Raw genomic sequence first — 12998 nt, 5'->3', positions numbered from 1 at the left:
GACTGAGCCCAACCCCGATCAAGGTAAACAGCCAATGAAATTGGCTGTTTACCACGTGATCGGCTGTGTCAATCACAGCCGATCACATGAGCGGCTCCAGCGCGAGCCGCTCGTTCCTTCCTCAATGCGCGCCCCCCCGGGGGCGATCGGGGACGAGGCTCGTCCCTCGGACAGTGCCCATCCCCGATCTAGGTAAAGAGCCAATGAAATTGGCTCTTTACCACGTGACCGGCTGTGTCCAATCACAGCCGGTCACAAATGTCAACAGAGAACAGGTAACTAGCTGTCACCGTGTGAGATTGTGGTAACAGCTAGTTACCAAGTACAGTGCACCCCAAACACACTGATTGCCCCCCCCCTCCCAATAAAGAGCACCTGTCACTAGCCCATCAAAGTACCCGAGTACCTGTCACCAGCTCATCAGGTCCTCTGATGACAGGTACTCGGGTACTCTGATGGGCTGGTGACAGGTACTCGGGTACTCTGAGGACAGGTACTCGGGTACTCTGAGGACAGGTACTCGGGTACTCTGAGGACAGGTACTCGGGTACTCTGATGGGCTGGTGACAGGTACTCGGGTACTCTGAGGACAGGTACTCGGGTACTCTGAGGACAGGTACTCGGGTACTCTGAGGACAGGTACTCGGGTACTCTGAGGACTGGTACTCTGATGACAGGTACTCTGGTACTTTGAGTACCCATCACCGGAGTACCCGTCATCGGAGTACCCGAGTACCTGTCACCTACCCATCAGAGTACCCGAGTACCTGTCACCTACCCATCAGAGTACCCGAGTACCTTCCACCTGCTCATCCGAGTACCTGACACCTGAAGTACCCGAGTACTTGCCACCTGCTCATCAGTACCCATCACTACTCATCAGTACTCATCAGTACCCATCAGTACCTATCAGTATCAGTACTGATCATCTGTACCCATCAGTACAGTATCAGTATCACCTATCAGTATCAGTACTACTCATCAGTACCTATCACCTGCCTGTCACCTGCCCATAAGAGTACCCGAGTACCTGTCACCTGCCTATCGGAGTACTCGAGTACCTGCCACTTGCTCATCAGTACCAGAGTACCTGTCACCTGCCCAGCAAAGTACCAGAGTACCTGTCACCCTTCATACAGCCACCATGTCAAAGTCCAAAAAGGATTATATACGTCCTCCGTTTAAACCTAAATACCGGTGTTATGGCAGCATATAGATATTTTTTTAAACGGTGGACGGTTGGCTTTCTGATAAGGGTGGTCTCAGCGGCGGACTCGCCGCGGGATGACCCTTCCGGGGTGGCGGAAGAGGTGCCCCCCCCCCCACCGCATTCTGGTCCTTTTCCCCGCTTACCGGACCCGCCGGCAGCGGGGAAAACTATCCGGTCCCGGATCCTCACAGACAGGATGTCGAGTGAGGGCAAGCTTGCCCTCACTCGACTCTATGGTCCTGGAGGACCGGAGCTACGGCAAACGTCGTTGCCTAGCAACCAGTTTAAAGGTCCCTTTTTTTTTTTTCCTCATTTTATTTAATTTTTTTTTTTTTTTTTCTATCTTTTAGTGTACTTGTGAGATCTGAGGACTTTTTGACCCCAGATCTCACAAAAAAGAGGTCCTGTCGTGCCTTTTTCTATTACAAGTAATGTTTACATTTCTTGTAATAGAAATAAAAATGATCAATTTTTTTTTTAAAAAAACAGTGTAAAAATAAAAAATAATAAATAAAATAAATAGTAAAAAAAAAAAAAATAAAAAAAATAAAGCGCCCTGTCCCCGTGAGCTCGCGCGCAGAAGCGAACGCATATGGAAACCCCGCCCACATATGTAAACAGTGTTCAAACTACACATGTGAGGTATCGTCGCGATCGTTAGAGCAAGAGCAATAAATTGAGACCTCCTCTGTAACTCTAAGATAGCAACCTGTAGAAATTTTTAAAATGTTGCCTATGGGGATTTTTAAGTACCAAAGTTTGTCACCATTCTGTGAGCGTGCGCAATTTTGAAGCATGACATGTTGGGTATCTATTTACTCGGCGTAACATTATCTTTCACATTATGGAAAAAAATTGGGCTAACTTTACAGGTTTCTTATTTTTTTATTCAAAAAAGGGAATTTTTTCCAAAAAAATTGCGTTTGGAAGACCGCTGCGCAAATACGGTGTGATAAAAAATATTGCAATAATCACCATTTTATTCTCTAGGGTCTCTGCTAAAAAAAAATATATAATGTTTTGGGGTTCTAAGTAGTTTTCTAGCAAAAACAACTGATTTTAGCTTGTAAACACCAAATGTCAAAAATAGGCCTAGGCAAGTGGCTAGGAGGCATGATGATGCTCCTTGGATGTTGGGCCCCTCTATATGGCTAGGCTGTGAAAAAGTCTCACACATGTGGTATTGCCATACTCAGGAGGTGTGGCAGAATGTATTTTGGGGTGTCATTTTTGCTATGTACATGCTATGTGTTAGGAATATCCTATAAATTGACAACTTTGTGTAAAAAAAAAAAAAAGTTTTTATTTTTTTCCCACATTTTCCAAAAACTTGTGGAAAAAAATGACATGTTCAAAGGACTCATAATGCCTCATAGAATATACGTTGGAGTGTTTGCTTTCCAAAATGGGGTCATTTTGTGGACTTTTCCATTGTATTGGTGCTCTAGGGCCTTGAAAAATGTGATAGGTAAGAAAGTTTTATGTGTATTTATGCTCCTAAAACACCTTATAGTGCTACTTGGACGTGGAGTCTCTTTTTGTGGCCAGGCTGTGTAAAAGTCTCACACATGTGGTATCACCATACTCAGAAGGAGTAGCAGAATGAATTTTGGGGTGTCATTTTTGCTGTGTACATGCTATGTGTTAGAAATAGCTTATAAATTGACAACGTTTTGGGAAAAAAAAGAAACAAAATTTTTTTTCTTCATTTTCCCAAGAATTGTGGGAAAAAAATATAACTTCAAAAAACTCACCATGCCTCTTACTAAATACCTTGGACTGTCTACTTTACAAAAAGGGGTCATTTGGGGGGTATTTGTACTATCCTGGTGTGATCAATTTTCAGTAATTGGTACCATAGCTTCTAGACTCAATAACTTTCACACAGACTAAATAATATACACTAATTTGGTTTAATTTTACCAGAGATATGTAGAAGTATAAATTTTGGCCCAAATGTATGAAGAAAAAATAATTTTTTGCAAAATTATATAATTGAAACTAAAAAAAAGTGTTTTTTTTTCAAAATTTTTGCTATTTTTTTGCTTATATCATGAAAAAAAAAACCCCAGTTGTGATCAAATACCACCAAAAGAAAGCTCTATTTGTGTGAAAAAAATGATAAAAATTTTGTTTGGTTACAGTGTAGCATGACTGAGCAATTGTCATTCAAAGTGTGAGAGTGCTGAAAGCTGAAAATTGGTCTGGGCAGGAAGGGGGTCTAACTGCTCTGTATGGAAGCGGTTAAGGAGGCAAACCCTTCCGGTCCAGAAGTGGTTAAGGTAAAAAATGTTTTCTATTCCTCTGTCCTCCCCCTTCCCTGTTTGAAGGGGAAGATCGGGAAGAATAGATCCAGTGGTTTGCACAGCTGTATCTATTCTCCCCTCTCTTCCTCTTCACATAGCACTCGAGCAGCAGCAGGAGCCATTGGCTCGTTCTGCTGTCAATCAAATGCAGTGAGGAGAAAGTAGGGGGTGGAGCGAAATCCTGCCGTGTAAGTCTATGGAGCAGGGCTTCAAAAAAACACAGTTCGGGAGCGTGCAGATACTGTGTGCCTCCATAGCAAGAAGCTTGCTATGGGGACACTCGAAGAAGAGGAGGAGCCAAGATCTCTGGGATCGGAACCAAGAAGAGGGGGATCAGGGCCGCTCTGTGCAATACCACTGCACTGTGAGTATAACATGTTTGTTATTTTAGTTTAAAAAAAATATATTTTACCTAACAATTTAAAGCTGAACTTCAGCTAACCCTTTTGAAAAGCTGGGCTCCAGTTTTTTTTTTTTTTTTTAAGCACCCCGTGATAGCTGCAGCTTATGCCATGCAGCATAAGCTACATATGTAATTGTTTGTGTTCCTTGTAAATTCTATGTTACTCACTGTCCCCTCTGGATCTTGTAAGCTTCAATCTTCAGTGTGGGCATTTCTTCCAAGATGCGGTGCAGCTGGCTACACCCAATATGCACCTCCCGATCTTGCGCTTGTGAAGTGTGAAGAAAGCGAGGTGCACCTGGTGCGGAGGATGCCCATTGACTCCCGGGATTGATGACACACATATCCCAGGAGCCAGCGGACAGGAGGATATGATGTATCTTGCAATACGGAAGTGCAATACTTCAGGAAGCCTAAAATGAATTAAACTTTAGAAAAAAAAAAACCTAAACATTGATGGCATAGCGGTAAGCAATGCCTGGGGCCAAAGTGAAAAAATAGGGTGGAACTTTGCTTTAAGCAGTTGCATCAACATTTATTTGGGAGGGGATAAAGGTTTTACATAAGTTGACCATTGCAGGCGCCCCTGTCAGTGTTAAATAATGTTTCTGGTGAGCCTGGTCTGTTAAAGCAAGTTAAAAAATAACAGACTTATGGGTCGGATCACAAGGTGAAAATGAAAAAAATAAAAAGCCTAAAAAAAGAAAACGAATGCATTCACCACGTCATCGAATCGGTAAGCTGCAATATAATAAATTGTTGTTTTTGGGTTAAATACCATTTAAAAGTGAATGTATAATCTTATGCTGTTTTAATATAAAAGGATAGGGGATCCCATAAGCATGTTTAGGCTTTCTGTGTCTGTTAAAAAATAAAAAATATATATGATTTAACGGATATATTTTTTTTAATTATTATTTGTTGTTTTTTTTATTTTTTTATTTCTCCTTCCTATAACCCACTTTTGTTTTTTCTTTTATTATTATTATAATTATGCTTTTTCCAAAGTTACTTGTTTTGATTTTTGAAACCTGGTTTCCATGTATTTTTGTTAAGTGGAATCCCTAAGGATCGCTGTCCGTCCAACCTGCCTACCTTCTCTGTTTCTTACAAGAACATGAAGAGAAGCCCGTCCCAGTTCTCCCTGGACAATATCTCCATAGACAGCAACCTGCTGGAAGAGCACCTGGCGGAGAGCGATGGGAGTGACCCTATGGAGGCGGGTAGGGAAAAGTTTGAAACGCCCACACCTAATCATTGATCATTTAGCTTGTAATCCTTTAAGGAAAATCTCACTTTTACAGAGTGAAGATTGCCTTATGTTTAGCAGATCACTGGGAAATACTGACACTGTTTTTTGCAGCACATACAATTACTACCTTCTTTGTATTGTGTTGATCTGTAAACATCAAAAAAAGCAACCTAGTCTGTCCTGCATCATGTAGCCCAATGATATGCAAGCTGTGGCCCTCCAGTTGTTGCAAAACTACAAGTCCCATCATGCCTCTGGGTGTCATGCCTGTGGCTGTCAGTCTTGCTATGCCTCATGGGACTTGTAGTTCTGCAACAGCTGGAGGGCCACTGTTTGCATATCCCTGATGTAGCCCATTCCTCCCCATCCTTACTCTACCTGGTCCGCCCCTTTCATTCATTTTATTGCAGATCTTTTAGAGATAGACTCAGCTTCACGTGTGATTATTACCTAGGGCGGTCTGCATGCATAAGCTGTCTGGCTAAGAATGTCTGCCCCTCCAGACTGGCATCCACGCATGAAGGCATGTTGACATTTGCATAATTAATCCCAAGATCCAGCCCACTGCTTGCATTAGGCCTGAGGGCTCTTGAGAGGCAAACTAATGCAGAATTCAAGATGAAAAGGCCTGCAACATGATGGGCTATGCTCATAAAAATCTTCTGTATTGAAAGTTCATCAAGAGTAAAAGCATTCCCATACACAGGGTTGACGCGTTTCAGCCCACCAGGGATTTCTGTGTGTGGGATTTCTTTTACTCCTGATGGGCTTACAATAAAGAAGATTTTTATGAGCATAGCACACAGTGTTGCCGGTCTTTTATATTAGTCTTGTCTACAGGGTGCACATCTGTGGTCTGAGCACAAGTGTGGCTTTACTGTCTGCATTCTAAGTTGGAAGGGTTGTAGCATGAAATCTCTGCATTATATACTGAGGCAGATTGCTGTGATGTCCTCAGAAAGCTATGTACCCTGCTGCCTCCTCCACCAGCCATGATCTGTCTGCATTGCATAGAAAAGCACAGAGACTCAGCAGAAAAGTCTCTGTGTCTAAAATAAGGTATGGAATAAAAATGGAATGGTTTTAGTTAAAAATTGAATTAGCATTTTGATGAGTGGGGGAAAAGGGGGAACCAGGGAAGGGAAAATGTAAGCAGGTTAAATTTCAGCTTTAGGGTCCATGCACACTGGCTTAAAAAAACGCTGCTTCTAGGGGCGTTCAAGCATTTTTGTTTATACCTCCTAGAAGCAGCTAATGTTATCCTATGTGTCCATGCACATTAGGGAGGCATTTCTAAGCTCAGCGTTTAGAGGCAGAAATAAACCCCTTTGGTCTGGCAAAAAAAAAAACAATAAACGTTCCTAAATTTGTTTTCTTCATGTTTTGTTGTAAAAGTGCTTACAAATACTAAGACTCCATTCACACTAATACGACTTGTCGGGCGACTTGGTCAGCCTGACAAGTCGCGCACCGTCGCGGTCCATTGTTTAGTACAGGAACGGTTCTAATAGGAGCGACACAAGTCGCTCCGACTTAGAAAAAGGTTCCTGTACTACCTCGGGGCGACCTGGAGCGACTTGCATAGACATTCATTTTATGAAGTCCGTGCAAGTCGCGCCGAAGTCATGCTGCACGCGACTTCACAGGTCGCCACCGAAGTCGTGCCGCTGCAGTGTGAATGCGGTGTAAAGCTCCTAAACACTGCAAGAAGCTGCTAAATGCCGTCACAAAAACGCTTAATACAAGTGTTTTTATGCAGCCTTTTTTGGCAAGGTAATTGCCGTTTTTTTTTTTTTTTCTTTAAACCATTGTTAATGGTTCCCATACACTAGGTAAAAAAATCATTCGAAAATCTGTCATTTGGACAGTTTGTTAGTTTTTCAGCCAGTTAATGGCCACAAATCGAAAATCGGTTGTGACAATTTAAAGTAAAAAAAAAAATCGAAGGAAAAGTGTGGAAAACTTCTGCTGAACAGACGATAAATTGAAAGGTTAATGAAATCAAATTGAACTGTTAGTACTGTGCACAAGTGATCCAGAAGCAAAAAAAAAAAAAAAAAATAATGATAAACTGATTCATTTATGTCCATTAAACAATTTAGCGTTCAAAATTTGGTCATTACATGATGGCAATATTGTTTGCTCTCATGACCAGGTGTTCGTTTTTTAAAAAAGTTTCAATGATTTTGCGACTGGTGTATGGCTGGCATTTAAGGTAAACCCCAGTCAGCACCTGAAATTAGCCTCCTACCTCCCCTGTATAGTGCCCCCTGTTTTTTGGTTTTATTTATTTGTCCCTCTTCTGAGACATTCATCTGTGACATCTCAAGGGCTAAAAGGAATCCTCTACCCTTGGGAGCTAGGAGTAGGGATCAACAAGGCTGTTTTATGTAATTTACAGCAAATTATGGCATCTGTCAAAACTATGTTCCCCATGAGTCCTGTGCCCAAAGATTGCACAGACTCATGAGAATGTGTGTAGACGGTGATGGAGGAGCACACCGCTCCCCTGTCTTCTCTATTAGTGTACACAACACTGGAAAAGTTTACAGGCACACTTGTCACAGAATAAAAATCTGACAGAAATAATACATTACTAAAAGCAGGGAGAACGAACATTGCAGTATTCTCATGCTGCTGTACATCTCTCTGGTCTAAACAACTAGACAACTAAAGAGATATGGGACAACAAGCAATGGAGAAGGGTAGGGGCAGAAATAGCAAAGATAATACTGGGCTGAGGTAAGTAGGCTAAGCTGTAATAGGAAGGAGAAGACTAATACAAAACAACCTGCGATCAAGCTGATGAGACCAGGGATGGATGCAGCCATAGACCCAATCTTAGTCCTGTCACAGTCCTGGCATCGCTAAATAATTCTGCATGGACTGGCTGCAGATCCTGTAAACTTCATGCAACACAGTATACTATAAAGGTATGGTATTGGTCTTGAATACCAAGGATGCAAGGTGGCAGGGGCCTAGGTCCTAGCAACCAGGACGCCACTGAGCCATGTCCATGAGCCCTAATAGTAACTAGCTATAAGTGGGAAGCTAAGCGTGTAGAGCCAAGGAGAAAACTGAATAAAGGAAAAAAAACGTACTTCTCTCAACCCAGGCAATTAATATGGGCCATGCAGAAAGTTGATGCTGCAAGTTCAGCTCCTGCAAGGCGTTACAGTCCATCCAAATGAGAGAAAAGCCAGTACTCAAGACAGGGACCATACAAAAAGCTCCATGAGGCACAACTCTGCTGATGCATTTCAGCCACTGGAGACCTTAATCATGATTGAAGTGGTTCTAAAGCCTTAAGGTGAAAAACCTGTGCTGCAGCTGCCCCCCACTCCCCATCTTTTCCTCACTTGAGCTAATCTGATTCAGCTATGTGCATGAGCACGCTGTTTCCCTTCTCATTGGAAAGACTGACAGCAGTGGGAGCGATTGGCTCGCGCTGATGTCAATCAAATGCAATGGCACGGGAGCAGGGGCGGGGCAGAGTCCCACTGTGTGTCAAAACAATTTCACAGAGCAGGCATTACCTGTTTGGAATAAAGGTTTTTCTCTTCCATTCATTGACGGACACAGCTCCTGATGTAGCTGTAGCTCCTCTCCCTCTGGAGGGTTTTGGGGTGGACACGTGCCCCTCTATGGGATGGTCAGACCCCTGGGTTCCCCTCCTTCCTGTTAGGCACCCACCTCACCTGTCCCTCCATCCTACCCCCCCCCCTCCACTATTGCCGAGGCTGTGTGGTTGGTCTGGGCTCTGTGACTGGCAACCGGTGTGCTGCCAGAGCGGTGTGGGTGTCCCTTAGTAGTGCTTAACACTTTTTTGTGGGGTCCCCCTGGTGACTCATGGAGTCTTTTAGAGCACATTTCCCCACTTGATCCCCTCTCCGAGGCTGCGGAGCCCAACGGGTCTCAACCATCCATCAACGCACTGACAGCGGTTCTGGAGTCCTTTGTGTCCCGGGTGGAGATAGCTTTTAGGCGACGGGCTGGCAAAAAAAAGCGCCCCTCACCTTCCCCTGCCTCATCTGTCCCCTCAGATCCTAAATCTGATTCGGCCGCCGTGGACGTGGGTCACCTTGCATGGGTCTGCGACCACACGCCCTGAATCCTCAGATAGTGAAGAGGATTTCTCCACTTCTGCAACAGCGCACACAAAGGTGCTGGGGGATGCACTGATTGTATCTGTGCATGAGACCTTAAATATGGAGGACGCAGCTGTGACTGAGGCGCAGGTCCCCTTTGGCACTCACAAGCCATCCAGAGTGGCAAAGGTGTAACCTATTTTGACAGAATTGTCACTAAAGGGTGGGGACAACCAAAGTGTCCCCTTGGGGTCCCTAGCAGCTTTGCAAGGTGATACCCCTATGAGGATTCCCTTTTTAGGAAGTGGACTGTTCCACCGGTGGTGGACCCTCCTGTTTCCAGATTAAACAAGGCAACCATGATTCCGGTTGAAGAGTCCCTGACCTTTAAGGATCTGGCTGACAGTATATATTCATCATTGCCCTGGTGTCGCAGACTCTGACCGAGTGGGCTAAGCTTTTACGCCGTGACCTGGAGGGAGAACAGCTCCCCCCTGCCTTTGCTGAGCAGGCAGACCATCTGGTCCAGCCAGGGGCTGAAGTTTGATGCCTCTTTGGATGCAGCTCACCTAGTGGCTCGGCTCTCTGTTTTGACATTGGACCTTCGACGTGTCTTTTGGCTCAAATGCTGGTCTGCGGACCAGACTTCTAAAAAGGCCTTGATTGATCTATGCTTTCAAGGAGATTGCCTGTTTGGAGCTACCCTGGATGACGACATTAAAAGTCTCACGGGGGGGGGGGGGGAGAGTACATTTTCTTCCGCAGCCCACTAAGGGTAAGGACCCTCATCGTAGACATGGGCCCTCCTTATAGGCTCATAAGAAGTTTTTTTTCATTCCTCAACTGACAAGGGATCGAAGCCCTTCAGGGTCTCCTCTGGAGGATCCAAGCGAACTTGGTCTGGCAAGTCAAATCGTACTTCTCCAGACCCAAGGACAAGGCCCTTTCAGCTTGAAAGTGCGCCCTTACCCGTTTCTGGGATGGGGGGACATCTTTGTTGGTTCCCGGACCCGTGGACTTCCCCATTACAAGACAAGTGAGTCCACAAAGTCACACGATCCGGCTACAAGTTTGAGTTTCGTTCTTACTCCCAGGGGAGGTTCTTTCCTTCCAATGTGCGACTGTCCCCAGGCCGCTTGCAGGCTTGCTTTGGGGCGGTGCAAGACCTTTTACTTCAAGGGGTGATTGTCCCAGTTCCAACTTCAGAACATTTTCAGGGGTTTTACTCAAACCTATTTACAGTCCCCAGTAAGGAAGGCAAGGTGCATCCAATCCAGAACTTCAAGGTGCTTAACTGCTTGTGCAGGTGCAGAAGTTCAGAATGGAGTCTGTTCACATGGTGGTGGCTTCCCTGCATCAGGGGGATTTTCTTGCCTCCATCGACATCAAGGATGCTCACCTTCACATTCCAATATGTGCCGGTCACCAGCGCTTCCATCGCTTTGATGTGGGAGAGAAGCATTATCAGTTTGTGGCGTTACCAATTGGTCTCGTCTCTGCTCCTCTGGTCTTCACAAAAGTGTTGGCCCCAGTGCTAGCATTGTTACGTCAGCAGGGGGTCGTGGTCCTGGGCTACTTGGATGACCTTCTTCTGCGAGCAGAGTCTCCTACTTGTGGAAAACCTGGAGATCTCCATACGGACCCTGATGGAGTTTGGCTGGATTCTGAATCTTAAGAAGTACGCCTTGGTTCCTTCCACGAAACTAGACTATCTTAGTCTGACTCTGGACTCCCCCTTAGCCAGAGTACTCCTTCCTCTGGACAAACCCCAGAAAATCAGGCTTCATTTCCCCTCCTGCTGTCCAGCAGAAGGTCATTCCCCTGGACTTGCATGCGAGTGCAGGGCCTAAAGGTTTCTACCTTCGAGGAGGTCCCATTTGCACGGTTCCAAATAAGGTCCCTGCAAGGGATATTCTAATCAAATAGGACAAGACTCCACAGTCTCTGGTATTTCATTAGTTGTGTCTCCAGTGCGGCACCCCTGAGGTGGATCTGTTGGTGTCTCGGATCATTACAAAGGTGCAGAGGTTCATGGCACGGTCACGGGATCCTCTGTCAGACGCGCTGGTGGCCCCGTGGGGTTAGTATCGGCTGATTTACATCTTCCCTTCTCTCAAGACTTCTATGCAGGATCGAGGCAGAAGGGCTTCCGGTCATCTTAATGGCCCTGGACTGGCCTCGCCGGGCTTGGTACACTGATCTTTGTGTAGCTGGTCACCGACATTCCTTGGAAACTTCCTCTCGGGGAGGATCCACTGTCCCAAAGGCCAATCTTTCACCCTGATTTACAGTCGCTGGCTTTGACGGCTTGGCTGTTGAAAGACAGGTATTGAAGGGTTGGTCTGAATCGGTGATGACAACACTGTTAAAAGCTAGGAAATCTACCATCAAGACGTACATCGCATGGTGTGAGTCCCTTGGGGTTCATCCTCACTCTTTCTTGGTGGCTCGGATCTTGACTTTCCTTTTAATGGGGGAGTTGAACAGAAATTGGCCAGGTGTCAGCTTTGCCAGTCTTCTTTCAATGACCCTTGGCCACACACTCTCTGGTGCATACTTTTTTTCAGGGTGTTCGCCATTTGGATCCTCCAGTGTGGTCTCAGTTGCCACCTTGGGACCTCAATTCGGTGCTTTCGGTCCTCCAGAATTTTACCTTTGAGATTCTTCGGGAGATTCCCTTGTTTACGCTGTCTCACATTGTGTTGACTGCTGGCGTTATCCTGTCGTTCACCTTATTTGGTGGTTCACAGAGATAAGGTGGTTCTTCGCTCCTGTCAGTCATCCCTTCCAAAGTTTGTCTCTGATTTCCATTTTAATGAAGACATTCTGTTGCCTTCCATGTGTTCCAGGCCAAAACATTTGCCTTGCATGCCTTGGATGTGGTTTGGGCAATTAGGGTGTACCTGGCAGCCATGGAGTGTTTTAGGAAGTGAGACTCAGTATTTGTACTTACGGATGGGTCTCGGACAGGGTTGTCCGCTTCATCTACAACCATTCCCAGATGGATCAGACAGACGGTGATTCAAGCCAATTTAATCAGGGGTCAGGTTCCTCCTTTTCCTATCCAGACGCACTCTACTTGGGCGCTCAGTGCCTCCTGGGCCTTCCGTCATCAGGCGTCAGTGATGCAGGTTTGCAAGGCGACCACCTGGTCATCGGCGCACACTTTCACAAGTTCTATAAAGTGGATATGTTGGCATCTGCGGATGCCTCTTTTGGACCGCAAGGTTCTGCAGGCTGCTGTTTAGAGGACTTGGTCCTCTTTGAGGTTGTATTAATTTTTTTCAGGTGGGCTCCAGTTGTTTTGGTTGAGTCCCTGTTGCCTGGTTGGCTACTGTCTTTAGCCTTGGGAATTTTTTGCTGTTGCCCCCCCCCCTCATGTTTAACACTGCTTTGGGATGTCCCCAATGGTTAATAATATTAGGAGCTGTGTCCGTCAATGAACGAAAGAGAAAATGGGAATTTTGACTTACCGTAAAAACCATTTCTCTGGTGTTCATTGACGGACACAGCACCCACCCCTCTATGGAGTTGTATTTTCTCTGACACTGCTTGTACCAAAACTTAGTACCTATAGCAGAGAGAGGGAGTATACCCCCTGGGACTGCCCATAGGCATAGCCAGACTTTTTTCTGCCAAGTGTCCTACTCCTGTAGGGGGGCAGTAAAACCCAATGGTTAAGAATATCAGGAGCTGTGTCCGTCAATGAAGATCAGAGAAATGGATTTTACGGTAATTC

At 45.3% G+C, this 12998-nt stretch overlaps 1 protein-coding gene across 2 annotated transcripts in view; it reads left to right on the top strand.

Annotated features, from left to right (window-relative positions):
* The window catches only part of BLTP3B (bridge-like lipid transfer protein family member 3B), a 167510-nt gene that overhangs the window by 128679 nt on the left and 25833 nt on the right, over window positions 1-12998 (top strand). For both annotated transcript variants that reach the window (XM_082253146.1, XM_082253147.1), the window contains exon 15: window positions 4976-5142. In XM_082253146.1, coding sequence (XP_082109272.1) covers window positions 4976-5142 — 167 coding nt within the window. The remainder of the gene's footprint in view (window positions 1-4975; window positions 5143-12998) is intronic.

The sequence above is a fragment of the Pelophylax lessonae genome (assembly GCF_965119305.1).
Source record: "Pelophylax lessonae genome assembly, chromosome: 4".
NCBI classification, from domain to species: Eukaryota; Metazoa; Chordata; class Amphibia; order Anura; family Ranidae; genus Pelophylax; species Pelophylax lessonae.
Note: the sequence above shows the minus strand (reverse complement) of the source record. Positions and strands in the feature narration are given on the sequence as shown.